Source organism: Amphiprion ocellaris, chromosome 19 (assembly GCF_022539595.1).
Source record: "Amphiprion ocellaris isolate individual 3 ecotype Okinawa chromosome 19, ASM2253959v1, whole genome shotgun sequence".
NCBI lineage: Eukaryota > Metazoa > Chordata > Actinopteri > Pomacentridae > Amphiprion > Amphiprion ocellaris.
In genome coordinates this window covers 10,849,294-10,863,257 of record NC_072784.1, presented here as the reverse complement: position 1 = coordinate 10,863,257, position 13,964 = coordinate 10,849,294, and the positions used below count along the sequence as shown (strand labels likewise).

General features: G+C 39.5%; 1 protein-coding gene and 1 long non-coding RNA gene across 2 annotated transcripts; both read right to left on the bottom strand.

Moving 5' to 3' along the window:
* Positions 1-975: 975 nt before the first annotated feature.
* Positions 976-3,622, bottom strand: LOC111571262 (heat shock 70 kDa protein 1-like). Its single transcript, XM_023274352.3, has 2 exons — positions 3,501-3,622; positions 976-3,196 (listed from the first exon to the last, which is right to left on the bottom strand). The coding sequence occupies exon 2, from the start codon at positions 3,173-3,175 to the stop codon at positions 1,259-1,261; it is 1,917 nt and encodes a 638-aa protein (XP_023130120.2). The 5' UTR covers positions 3,176-3,196; positions 3,501-3,622; the 3' UTR covers positions 976-1,258.
* Positions 3,623-6,566: 2,944 nt separating this feature from the next.
* On the bottom strand, positions 6,567-13,167 carry LOC129347533 (uncharacterized). Its single transcript, XR_008599672.1, has 3 exons — positions 11,687-13,167; positions 8,763-10,576; positions 6,567-8,658 (listed from the first exon to the last, which is right to left on the bottom strand). It is a non-coding gene; the product is annotated as an uncharacterized LOC129347533 (long non-coding RNA).
* Between the last annotated feature and the right edge of the window lie 797 nt (positions 13,168-13,964).

Genomic DNA, 13,964 nt, shown 5'->3' with positions numbered 1-13,964 from the left:
GTTATTAACAGCTGGATGTGGAGGAATGAACCGAACCAGCCGAACCCTCCACACAGAACCAACCGACCCGCTGCTGCTGCGTCCTGACTGGACAGAGCTCCGTCCTGAGGGTCCTAGATCAGCCTCAGTGCACCAGAACCACCAGAACACCTGCAGCACATGTTCAGTAACTACTACTGTCCTGTTTAATAAAGTGAGGCTTAAAGTGAAGTTAATAGTTGTCTAACCTGTTAACTAGTGGTAGTTAGTAGATAACCTGAAGACCTTTTCACTCACTTCACATTGCTTTGTTCATTAATCCATGAAATGAGGTCACTCTTCTGTTAAACTTCCATCTTTTATTTCTAATCCACAGACTATGAGACAACAAACCAACTCATGCATCATATTTAATAATAAATAATAATAATAGTTAAATCTAAACCAACAGCAGCAAAGCAAACTTTGGGAATAACTAATAGTGAACATTCTGTGATAACTGAACTTTATGAACAGTAAAAAAACAGACTATTTATAACTAATTAATGAAGTTTCTGTGTAAATGTTTGGAAGTTGCCTTTAAATGGATCCTGTAGGGTTTTTATTAAATTCAGAGGAAAAAACCACTAAACAGCTGGAAGCAACAAACTGTGACTCTTTGAGTTATCTGTCTGATCAGTGTGATTAAATCCTGATCCATCCTGTTGACGTGACAAGCAACAGCCGTGAAGTTAAAATATTACTGGCTAATACTTATAATCAGGTAAATGTACATGAATTATTAAAAATATTCAATGCAGGAAAGTGTCTACTGGTACTCTTACACTAATATGTATTATTACATTAGGATTGGTGGTTTGTTTTCTGTAAGCAGGGTTGTAATGTACTAAAATTATTTTCATATTGAATCTATGTGCTGATTAATTCTGACATTAATAATTTCAAAATTAAATTAATGACTGAAATCACACACATAAAAACCAGAAACAATTTCAGTTATTCTGTTGATTTTTCAACTTTATTGCACAGTCCAGCAGAGCAGAGATGAAAACAACATTCAGATTTCACTTTGATAAACTTTAGTGTCTTTAAATCACAAACAGAAAAAAGATTTGAACATAAAATATAAAGTTTGTTTTGATTTTAACTTCAGAACCGATGAAACATATTTACAAGGAAAGGTTTTGCATCTTTATGATTTTTACATCAATGAGAAAAGGACCAAAGTCAGAAGTTTGAATCCTGAACAGTCTCAGTGCTCCAGAGTCCACGTTCCCCTTCAGTCCACCTCCTCCACTGTGGGCCCCTGGGGGCCTCCTGCCTGCTCTCTACAGCTGCCTGCAGGCCTCCCTCCCTGATACAACTTGCTGATGATGGGGTTGCACAATTTCTCCAGCTCCTTCTGCTTGTGTTGGAACTCGTCTTTGTCAGCCAGCTGGTTGTTCTCCAGCCAGCTGATGGTTTCCTCACACTTCTCCAGCAGCTTCTTCTGCTCCTCCTCACTCATTCTGCCCTTCACGCTGTCATCCTGCAGGCTGCTCTTCATGTTGAAGGCCAGCGACTCCAGCGAGTTCTTGGCTGTGATTTTGTCCCTCTGCTCCTCGTCCTCTGCTTTGTACTTTTCGGCGTCCTGCACCATCCTCTCGATCTCTTCTTTGCTCAGTCGGCCCTTATCATTGCTGATGGTGATCTTGTTCTCTCTGCCGGTGCTCTTGTCCACCGCCGACACGTTCAGGATGCCGTTGGCGTCAATGTCGAAGGTCACCTGGATCTGCGGGACGCCTCGCGGGGCGGGTGGGATTCCCGACAGCTCAAACTTGCCCAGCAGGTTGTTGTCCTTGGTCATGGCTCTCTCGCCTTCGTAGACCTGGATCAGGACCCCGGGCTGGTTGTCGGAGTAGGTGCTGAACACCTGCGTCTGCTTGCTGGGGATGGTGGTGTTGCGTTTGATCAGCGGGGCCATGACTCCTCCGGCCGTCTCGATGCCCAGGGACAGAGGCGCCACGTCCAGCAGCAGCAGGTCCTGGACGTTGGCCGAGGTGTCCCCTGAGAGGACGGCGGCCTGGACGGCGGCGCCGTAAGCCACCGCCTCATCCGGGTTGATGCTCCTGTTGAGCTCGCGGCCGTTGAAGAAGTCCTGCAGCAGCTTCTGGATTTTGGGGATTCGGGTGGAGCCTCCCACCAGGACTATGTCATGGATCTGAGCCTTGTCCATCTTGGCGTCCCTCAGGGCTTTCTCCACTGGCTCCAACGTTCCCCTGAACAGGTCGGAGCACAGCTCCTCGAAGCGAGCCCTGGTGATGGAGGTGTAGAAGTCGGTGCCCTCCAACAGGGAGTCGATCTCGATGCTGGCCTGGGAGCTGGAGGACAGCGTCCTCTTGGCCCTCTCACAAGCTGTGCGCAGCCTCCTCAAGGCTCTCTTGTTCTGGCTCACGTCCTTCTTGTGCTTCCTCTTGAACTCCTCCACAAAATGGTTGACCATACGGTTGTCAAAGTCCTCTCCTCCCAGGTGAGTGTCTCCGGCCGTGGCCTTCACCTCAAAGATGCCATCCTCGATGGTCAGGACGGACACGTCGAAGGTGCCTCCGCCCAGGTCGAAGATCAGGACGTTTCGTTCTCCAGACTTGCCTTTGTCCAGACCGTAGGCGATGGCGGCCGCTGTGGGCTCGTTGATGATCCTCAGGACGTTGAGTCCAGCGATGACGCCGGCGTCTTTAGTGGCCTGTCGCTGGGAGTCGTTGAAGTACGCCGGGACCGTGATGACGGCGTTGGACACCTTGTGGCCCAGGTAGGCCTCGGCGGTCTCCTTCATCTTCACCAGGACCATGGAGGACACCTCCTCGGGGTAGAAGGTTTTGTCCTCCCCTTTGTACTCCACCTGGATTTTGGGCTTCCCTCCGTCTGAAAGCACCTTGAAGGGCCAGTGCTTCATGTCAGCCTGCACCAGCGGATCATCAAACTTTCTTCCGATCAGCCTCTTGGCGTCAAACACCGTGTTGCTGGGGTTCAGAGCCACCTGGTTCTTGGCTGCGTCTCCGATCAGCCTCTCGGTGTCGGTGAAGGCCACGTAGCTGGGGGTGGTCCTGTTGCCCTGGTCGTTGGCGATGATTTCCACTTTTCCATGCTGGAAAACCCCCACACAGGAGTAGGTGGTGCCCAGGTCGATGCCGATCGCTGCGCCTTTACCTGCAGACATCTTGAATTTTCACGTTGTTTCCTGAAGAGGCAGAAATTAGAAGAGAAAGTTAGAAAAGTTCATACTGACGACAAATATTACAGCTTCTATAGCTGTGTTTATTTAATAAGAAATATCAAACTAACTGTAGCAGCACTGGAGGACTGAGTTCATCAAGAATAAATGCATCAATAAAGTCTGGTCCATCATAAAGTATCTATTAAATGTTGGCTTGGATTATTATGTTTATGGCAAATAGAATATGCATCAGTAAAAATAAGTCCAAAATGAATAAAGTTTTGTGTCTCAGAGATGCAGAGAGAAAACAATAAAAGTTAATACTTACAGTTTATTTCGTCTCAGCTCGGAACTCTGATGAATCTCAGTCTTTCCTCCGTTGAACAGGTTTGATCTGCTGTCTCTCTGAGCTGCCTTTTGTATGTGGAGCTTCAGTCTAGCGACTTCTAGACGTTTCACGGTCAAACTTACAGTAACACAAACACAGTTCCGGTCAGGTGCTTCAAAATAAAGCTGCAGTTTCTCGGTGTGAATCCGCTCTCCTCTTATTATGAAAGTGAAATGTGATTCTATTGATGCAGCTTCATTGGAACTCTAGAATCACCGAGAAGAAAAACCCAGAAACATCCAGACTGATTTCTGACGAGAATTTATGTGTTTTGATAGAAACATAAAGATGATGTTTAACCTGCAGATTATGTGTTTTATTTAATACATTTAACAATAAAACTAAATGTAACATGCTAAAAAAAATGCAGTTTTTTTATATTGGTAAATAATATATTGAAGTTCATTCCTACACTAATATACATATTTCAGATAAATTTATGTGTATCATGAATATAATTAAACATATTGTGGATAATATGTGGGTCCGTGTACGGATCTGGTAATTGGATTTTCCGTTCTGAAACGGGTATTGAAAAACAAAAAACGAATAGTTATTTGATTTTCGTTTTAAAATACAAAAATTAAAATTGAAATACAAGGCGTTTTTCCTTTTCATGATCAAAAAGGGATATACGATTTTTTTTTAAAAAATATGCTTTGATGTTCGTTTTATATTTAGAATAACAAGAAAGTAAAATCAGTAAGACAGAAACGACAAAAGGTCTGTTTTTTCATTTTCTGAGACCGGAAGTGGTCATCAGCAAGTGTGGAGCCAAACAGAGTACGGTGCATAGACTGTACATACATTTTTTTTCGTGAGTTTTCATGGTCAGAATGAGAGATCAGGTGGCCGATCTCAAAATAAATCGATATTGATTTTTTTATAGAGCGTTAAAGTTTTGCGAAGCTAGGGGGCGGGACTACTTGATTGACAGTCCGGTCTGGAATGATTGACAGGTCCTATGGAGGAGGCAGCAGAGACTCTGCTCGCCTCGTTTGGATTAATTCTGATATAATAACTGTTGGTTTATTTATCGGTGGAGCAGCAGAACATTTTCCACAGACAGTTTTCCTGCCCGTTGCCTTGTTTTAACCAGTTTTCTACCTTCGGCTGATAGCAAGTCAAAGGTCCCTCTCTATCTCCCCACACATCCACCAACCACTGGAACACATCTCCAAAGTTCTGCTGGACCAGCTCAGCTTCCCCTCAGAAGAAGTGGCGCCACCTGCCAGATGATGGAGCCTTTTGAGAGGCAGCTGGCATCGTGATTGGACTGTACTTTGGTCTGTTCCAATCCAGCTTCAGCTCCAGAGACGGCAGGCGGGACGAGTCAACGGAGGCCGGGTGGACGAAGGCATGCAGCTGAGTACAATCCAGAAAACAACAGAGGAGGAGCGCAACTGCCCAGGGCCAGAACAGAGTATGTCTCTTAGAAAACATCATAGTAGAGCCTTTGGTATGAAAAAACACCATCATATACATTGTAGATTGTACAAATAACAAGTCAAAGGAAAGAGACATACATTGTAGAATTGTAGTAATTGTGGGCTGACTGATTTACTGATTCTCAGTATTTTTTTTTTTTTTTTTACAGATTTACCGTAGTAAATACATTTAAAAATGGCACTGCTTTGGCTCTGAACCTTTATCTACCTGTGGTCACTGTCTTCTGGAGTGATTTGATTGGTTATATGTCATGAATAAAACTCTTTAACTTATCTGTAAACAAAAGAAAAACGTATCAACAGAGTTTTCTGTTAGAGTTTGGGTTCTTTTTGTTTTGTTTTTTTAAAGTATTATTTTGGCCTTCTTATTAGATAAATGCAGTGAAGAGTCAAACAGGAATGTAGGGAGAAGAGTGCGGGGACAACATGCAGCAAAGCGCCGCAAACGGGAATCGAACCTGGACCGCTGCGTCGGGGACCAGACCCTGTACATGGGTCGACCGCTTAACCCGTTGAGCTATACAGGAGTCCCGTAATTCGTGTTCTTTTAGGTTTAAGGCCCCATTAAATGTTTTGTATTTTTTTTAAAGGTTTAACATTCTTCTTGTTTAAAAAGTATTTTTTTAAATGTGTAATTGTCTGAAATATTTTCTCTGTACTTTTTAATAATTGTATTTTAAAAATTTTGTTTAATTTCATAATAACATGTTTTGTATCTTGTCTCATTATCTAATTCAATATTTTGTCAGTTTAATATCATTTAATTTATTTAATGTTTAGGTTTATTAAACTGACAAAATATTGAATTAGATAATGAGACAAGATACAAAACATGTTATTATGAAATTAAACAAAATTTTTAAAATACAATTATTAAAAAGTACAGAGAAAATATTTCAGACAATTACACATTTAAAAAAATACTTTTTAAACAAGAAGAATGTTAAACCTTTAAAAAAATACAAAACATTTAATTAGATTATTAAACCTTTAAAAAGACAAAACATTTAATTAGATTATTAAACCTTTAAAAAGACAAAACACTGAATTAAAAAATTCAATGTTTAATTAGAAAATTACATCTTAAAGACAATAAAACTTCAAATAGGAATTAAACAGAAAATACAATGAAGCATTTAAAAAGAAAATTAATATTAAATACAATTAAATGATATTAAACTGACAAAATATTGAATTAGATAATGAGACAAGATACAAAACATGTTATTATGAAATTAAACAAAATTTTTAAAATACAATTATTAAAAAGTACAGAGAAAATATTTCAGACAATTACACATTTAAAAAATACTTTAAAAATTTTCTTTTACATGTTTTATTGTATTAAATTTTTTTTCTTTGATTTAATTGCTTTTTGTAATGTAGTTTATTTCTTTAATCTTCTTTTTCTGTCAAGATTTTAACCCCAACCTTAAAAATGAAATAAACACTTAAATCACAATGAAAATACTTCTGTTGTCACAATCATGAGTTAGTCAATTATTCAGTTTATCAATTCAACTTTATTTGTTAAGCACCTTTTACACAGATGACAAAACTAAACAAGCAAAGAGAAAAAAACTATGCAAAAACTATGATTAAAACTCAAAAACATTTAAAAAAAAAACAAACAAACAAACAAAAAAAAAAAGATTTAACATGGCAATAAAATATGTTGTGTCCAGGGGATGGAGAGAGTTTATTGAAGTCTTCTTGGGCTCACATGGTAAATCATTTAAAATATAAACTTGATATTCAGTCTAAGGAAACTGCAGAGCGACAGAAGAACCAACAATATCTCCTGTTTTCTCCTTTAATGAGTCGACTCTTCTTGTGCTTTCAGACCAAAGAACTACAGACTCTTCACAACCTGCTCAAACTCTTGGTACAGGACCTCACCACACGGGTCAAGAAGGTTTCCGTCTCATTTCTACTCTGAAGCTCACCTTCTCCTGCTCAAACTGCTGACAAATGTTTCTGCTGCTCTAAAGTCTGGTCTCCAGAACTTCCTAAAAACTCTCAAAGTCTCTTCTGCTGCAGGTTGCTTTGTAGAACTGTTCCAGAAAACCTCACTAAACCACATGGAGGGGCCTCAAGATAGTCGTCCAAATGAAACCGTACAAAAACCAAACTAGCACAACCCAAACACTAAAGTCTCCTGCAGTCTACCAGAGAACCTCTGAGAACAGAGAATCAGGACAGGAACTCTTACCTTCTGGACAACCAACGTTGGTTCTCAAACAAGAATACAGAATGTGTCTGACCAAAAACCTCTAAAGACTCACTACAGCCAAGATAAAGACACAACTCAGCTGCACCAAATCCACTAATCACTGCACACATTAGCACCATGTGCTAACTGTGGCTAAAGAACCACATTTACCAAGACAACTATCCAGTACAAAGCCCTAAAACACACCAAGAAACACATTAAAGACGATTTTACTGCTGGAAGCTGCAAGCCAACGCCTAAAGAACAAACTAAAGCAATGAAGCCAAACCCGGTTCAGTGGTGAAGAGAAACAGAGGAAATGTTTGTCTGCAGCTAAATAAAGCAGGAAGACATTGAGCTGCTCAGGTGTTCCTGATAACACCAATCAGCCACCTGGACAGCCAATAGGAACACAGCTTCCTGGAAGTCCAGAGGGCTGGGTTAGTGAAGGAAATTTAGTTTAAAGTTGAAGCAGAAAGTTAACAAAGAAAGTTGAAAACCACCTTCTGATACCTGAAATCTCTGAGTTTTCACACAAAGAACGCCTGAACGACGACGACCCGCTCTACCACCTGAGCCACAGCCGCCCTATATTCCCAGAAGAACCCTTGAACATTGGGCTTAATGGTATATTCCACCCAAAATACTTGTACATATATCAAGAAGTCAGTGTAAAGGAAATGTAGACCTAAAAGGATTGTTTAAAGGAATATTTAAACTCTTATTTTCATTATTTAATAATCTGTTATCAGTCTGAACCCTGGCAAACTTATTTTCATCAGTTTTTTTAGTGGAAGTCACAAATAAAGGAGCTCTTGGTTTTTCCCAGCGTTACTGAGTCCAAAGCTGCTGTTTCAACACAGACGTTCACATGCATCCACAAACCTCTCAGCACTCAAACACCCACAGACAGGAGGCCGGCTGGACCGAGGCTCGGCGGCGTCCTCAGACCCACGAGTCGGGGAGTCGGTGAACTTGTTGGTCCGGTTTGAAGGCCTCCGTGTGGTCCAGTAGAAGTCCACGTAGTCAGTGTTGGCTTTGAACCGCAGCGACTGGCCACCATCAGGTGGACCGGCTTGTCCTCGTAGGGCTCCTCCTGTAGCCTTGAGGGGACCACAGGAACATTCAGTAGCTGTTGGAGTTCTTCCTGTCAGGCTCGTGGTAGAACGGCTCTGAAGTATCTTTTACTTGTCTTATCTGGAACAATCTAACAGCCTAAACTGTTAACAGCGGTGTAAAGAAGCAAACACACAGGCATAGATTAGGACTCAAACTAGATTTATTTTAGGAAACAAATCAGCTTAGAGGCATTTGTTCACACATGTGGCTGAATAGGAGGCCGTCCAATCAGATTCGAGGTCTTCACTCTGTAGGTTGGTTGTTTGGTGAGACTCTTGGACCTCCATCAGCTGACGTGGATGTTTGATGGTCTTCTTCTCTAGTGCCAGATGATTCATCCATGAATTCAGCAACTACAGATTGAAATGAAGCTCATGCTGCCGTTATTGAATTCCTGTTCCAGATCAAATGTTCAGAACTCACCTTGAATGCAGCCGTCTGCTGTCTGATAGTTTTTCTCATTGTAGTCTTCAATAAAGTCTTTTTCCTCATGTCAGGATGTGGTGAGACTCTTTCTCAGTCTCTGCAGACGTCCCTCATTGTGCATCTCCAGAGAAGAAACAGAAAAACTGGTCACTGCTTCAGCATCACAAACGCTCTCCAGCATTGAGTGTTTTAGGAATTCATTCATTGTGTTGTGAACTTTGAAGGAGCAGAAACTTTACAGCTGCCAAAGATATGAGCTCCAATTCTGTATGTTTTAGGAAATGAAGTTCATCAAATGAACACTTGATTTTTGCTGATAACTCTCATTAAATTACTGAAGAAATCTAACATAAAAACTTGTAAACTCTCAGGCAGCTTTTGTTAAAGTTTGTCTATAATTCTATCATCATGTTCTGGAACCAGGACTCTGCAGAAGTTCCTTCAAACAGATACTTGTGTGTTTCTGTTTAAGGCCTCAGGTTTGAACGTACAGCAGAGGATTAGAAAGGAGTGATTTTAATAGTTAAATCAGTCCAGTAAATGTTTGGCTTGAAAATTATTACAATTTTGATTTAGATAGATTTGTGCGAAATAATATTGTAGAGTCTCACTTAAATATATCCAAATGAGTTCAGTGTGTATACATTTTATAGAATATTTGATTTCTCAATCTCAATACTGTAGGGTCTGACCCTAAATATTATAATAATGATGTCAATTTAAATAATATTTTAGTGCAGAGTCATAAACTTTAATCAGCTGAACTTACATAATAAATATCCCTGAACATTCATATTATTGAGGTAAATTTACATAAATCATGATATTCTAGAGTCTTAACTGGAATATTTCTAACATTAATCTTTTTGTATTGTGCTGATAAACAACAACAACCCGACTTTCAGATAATATTTGTTGTCTGTGATTGTGAGACTAAATTCCTCCACATTCTGGAACTGGACTGCATCCCAAAATGGAAACATGGACAGAATTTAACACTCATGTATCCATGGCAACGCTAACATTTCTGCTTCTTATCAAAGTTCACAACACAAGTAAAGATTTTAATGTAAAACTTCAGGGATGACTGCTAACCATAAGTATTCTGATCAATACTTCATGATCAATATCAGGACAGATGTTACAACTCCAGCTGTTGCATTAGACTGCAGTTATTCACAGAGAAATTAAAACATCACATTCCTCATAAAAACTAGATGGGACTTTTATTAAATAAAGTGTTGGTGAATAAACAGTGTAAAAAGTGCAAAGCAGCTCCATTAAATCAGGAGATGTGAGACTTCCACAGCATGGATCACCATCTGCTGTGTTGATTCATAGCTGAATGTCAGAATGAACTGAGATAGAAAAGCTGCTTTGAGCTGCAACATTAAGGTCTGACAATCCAACACCATCACAGTTTTCATCTGGTTGTTTTGCTTCAACATGCTGTGAAGTTCAGTTTTTACCTGAATCAATACAGAGATTCTATTTCCAACCAAGACTGGAATAAAAATTAGAATGTTGTGAGGTTATTAATGCAACTAAATCCTTTCAGATGGAAGGATTTACTTCTAAGCTCTAATTCAAGTTTCAGTTGGAGCACATTGCATTCACAAAGAAAAACAGCGAAACCTTCATAGCAACATTTAATAAACCTAAAGCTTCCCTGTTGGCTCATTGGTGGAGTTTGTTACTGAGCATCTGAACCTTAAATCCAGTGAGACGACCATCTTCAGTCGAGGCCAGTCAGAGAACTTCAAGACCTTCCATCAGCTGGACCAGATGTGGCATCATCTCCCTCTGAACATCTGGATGACAGGAGAAAAGACAGAAATCAAACACAAAAATACAATTTATTCATTTTCATCATTTTATAAAAGTAGCATGAACTTTATCAAAACTTGACAATATCAGTAATGAAAGTAAATGTTTTTATCTCGTGTTGAAGCTAAATTTAAAGTCAATTTTAATGACAGTTTATCCTGAGAGGAGTGAGAATGGAGCTTTTCTTTCCTTTTTAGAATATTCCCTCAAAATATTCTGTTTATTATTGACTTTAGAAGCATTTTTCTTTACTTATTTATTTTTAGATACCTCAGACTGATACACTTTGCTGGTTTGCAGATAATTTCATGTACAATGACAATAAAGATCTTCTATTATAACATATTTTGCTAAAACAAGAAGTGCAAACATTCTGTGGACAACAGGATGGTCCAGGATCAGCCTGGTCTAGGTAGGACCCACCCTGCAACCCACAGGATCCCCAGAGGTTCTGATGAACCACTGGGTCAGAGGAGTTTTAGCAGCATAAAGGGACCAACACAGTATTAGTCAGGTGGTCAGAATGTTATACTGTTATATTGTCATGCTGATTATATGATCAGTAAATGTTACCATCAATTATAACGTCCACATTGATCAGGAAAAAACAAACCAACTATCAGTTCATTCAGAAACTGTGGGGTTAAACCTAAAAACACAGACCTCAACAGCAGTTTGTTTCAAAGCAGAACACCAGCTGGTTTTCACTAAAGAAGATTTCAGAGCAACAATTAAATGACAGTTTTGTTCTCATTAAGTTCAGAGTCAGTCAAAATAATGTAACTCTGTGTCCTGCTGTAGGATGTTTTCCCAGCAGATGGCGCTACCCTCATGAATGGAGCATCAACAAGTGACGTCTACAACACAACAGAAATGTCTGGAAGCCAGTGGCCACCACTTTGAGCACCTCTTGTAATTGTAGACGCCAAAGATAACTTTTATTAATCTCGTGATGTCTGAATAAATTTGGTATTGAAATATTTATGCAAGTTTTTCTTTTCCTGACGTGTGTAAACATTATTTTGGCTGACTCTGTATAATGGGTTTCTGACAGGTCACCAGGCAACATCTTTTTATAATAATGACAAACATACCTGCATTCTACAGGAGTGATTTTCCTCATGTGCAGGTAAAGATGTGTGAGGAGCTTAGAGATGACAGGACCAGGAGTCATCCTCACTAATTCAGCTTCCACCTAGAAACAGAAAGACCACAAACAAACACACTGATATACTCTCAAACGTTCAATCTCACAGCCTCAAAATATCTGTTTAGGAAGTGTTGTGTTTCTAAATTCTGCTGAAAGCATTGACAGACATTCTCTTACAAGGTTGTGTAAAAAGCAGCTTGTCCTCTGAGCTACTGAGAAATCTTCCTGAACAAAGTTTCTATGTGTAAATCAGCTCAACAAAAACTAAAGCCTCAGTCAGAGATAACAGGTATCGCAAATTATAAAGAACTTTCTTTGTTAACTCAGACTTTCTGCTTCAACCTCACATAAAAAGGGGAGTTTAACTCGTCAGGTGACTGAAAATGAACGGCTTGTGCAGTTCTAGATCCAAAAGTAGGATGTTTCAACTCATGTTTTACTACAAATACATGCAGTAATAAATAAATACAATGGCTGGTTGTTAGTTTATTCACTATTAATGTCATTTTATATACTGGATTGAACTTGAGCAGTGGAAGAGAGAAGGAATTTAATGAAATTATGGAGATTCAGAGAGGTAATGTTGCGCAATGTTAAGTTAAGCGCGGTTTAATTCAAACCAGCTGAATGTTAAACTTCAGTGCAGCTCAACAGGTTTCAGTTAACCTTAAAGTAAAACAACTTTTTTAAAAGCTAAAATACACAGCAGAGAAATACAGGTTGAGAAGGTCATTCTAATAATGAGGACAGCTGCGGCAGAAACTAACACAGGTGTTCAGCGGTAAGTTAGCCACCTGTGTTGATTAGCCCGCTAGCTAACTTAGCCGCTTAGCTAGCTAACTTAGCCGCTTAGCTAGCTAACTTAGCCGCTTAGCTAGCTAACGCGTCCGGACCAACTGCTCAAACACGACAAAACACAACTCTTCACAAGTCGCTGACTTAACGTACAACAAAATAACGCTACTGGTTAGAAGTATTTATCTTCTTACTGTGTTTTACTCCAAAGATAGAGATACGCTAGCGCGCTGTCTTCTATCTTTGGTCTGACCAATCACTGCTCTCTGACTCCGCCCTCTGAGAATCTTGTTGTCGTTTGGCTCCACACTTGCTGATGACCACTTCCGGTCTCAGAAAATGAAAAAACAGACCTTTTTTCGTTTTTGTCTCTTACTGATTTTACTTTCTTGTTATTCTAAATATAAAACGAAAATCAAAGCATTTAAAAAAAATCGTATATCCCTTTTTGATCATGAAAAGGAAAAACGCCTTGTATTTCAATTTTAATTTTTGTATTTTAAAACGAAAATCAAATAACCACTCGTTTTTTGTTTTTCAATACCCGTTTCAGAACGGAAAATCCAATTACCAGATCCGTACACGGACCAGAATAGAATGACAGTATAGTATGATCAATCCGGGTATGGTTCCCTCATTCGTTTTTCCGTTTCAAAATAAAATCTAAATGGTCTAAATCTAATTCGTTTTTCCGTTTTTAAAATCTAAATGCAGAAATTTATTATTTAACTAATGAAAAAACACAGCGTTGGTTTTTTGCTCTAGCTTTTTAAACCCGAAATACAAAATATGGCTGTTGTTTTATTTTTTAGCAACACCGGAAGTAGCCGAGGAAACACAGTTAAGAGCTGGTCTGGACCGTGAACACATCAAGAATGGCTGTCCTCGAGCCCTTTTCCGATTTCATTCTCTTTGAGTGGAAATCCCACGCAGAACTCATGGAGTTCCACATTGTTCTATAATGAGTGTCAGGAGGTTCTGCTGGAGAACAGCTTAATAAGATCAATCATGTTGATGCTGATTTGGAGAGAGCTGGAATTTGTTCTGTTAACCACAGATGTTATTTTCAGTGCTATACTTTATTAACTATAGAATGTTGCATTTCACTTCTGTGTGTTTTACAGTCAGATCCGACGTGTGGACGAAAGTTTATGACGGGATACTGGTCATCTACTGGTGCTGATGTTCCAGTTTAACTGACCATCAGGTTAACCGATGATAGTTTCCGTCTCCAGATGTTTCGTCCTCAGATTCGTCCCGACCAGACCTGGCTGTGTGTGAAATAAAGATACTAGATAAAGAAGACCTGCCGAAAAACGTCGTCATCACTACTTAATAAAGTCTATATCCATGTAAATATCATCTACAGACAGTAAAAAAAAATGTGCTGGCGAAATTTAAAAAAAAAACATAAATTTTTATGAAGG

Bases quoted from the DNA above. Each gene is read 5' to 3' on its own strand.
- LOC111571262 (XM_023274352.3), bottom strand. From the start codon at position 3,175: ATGTCTGCAGGTAAAGGCGCAGCGATCGGCATCGACCTGGGCACCACC.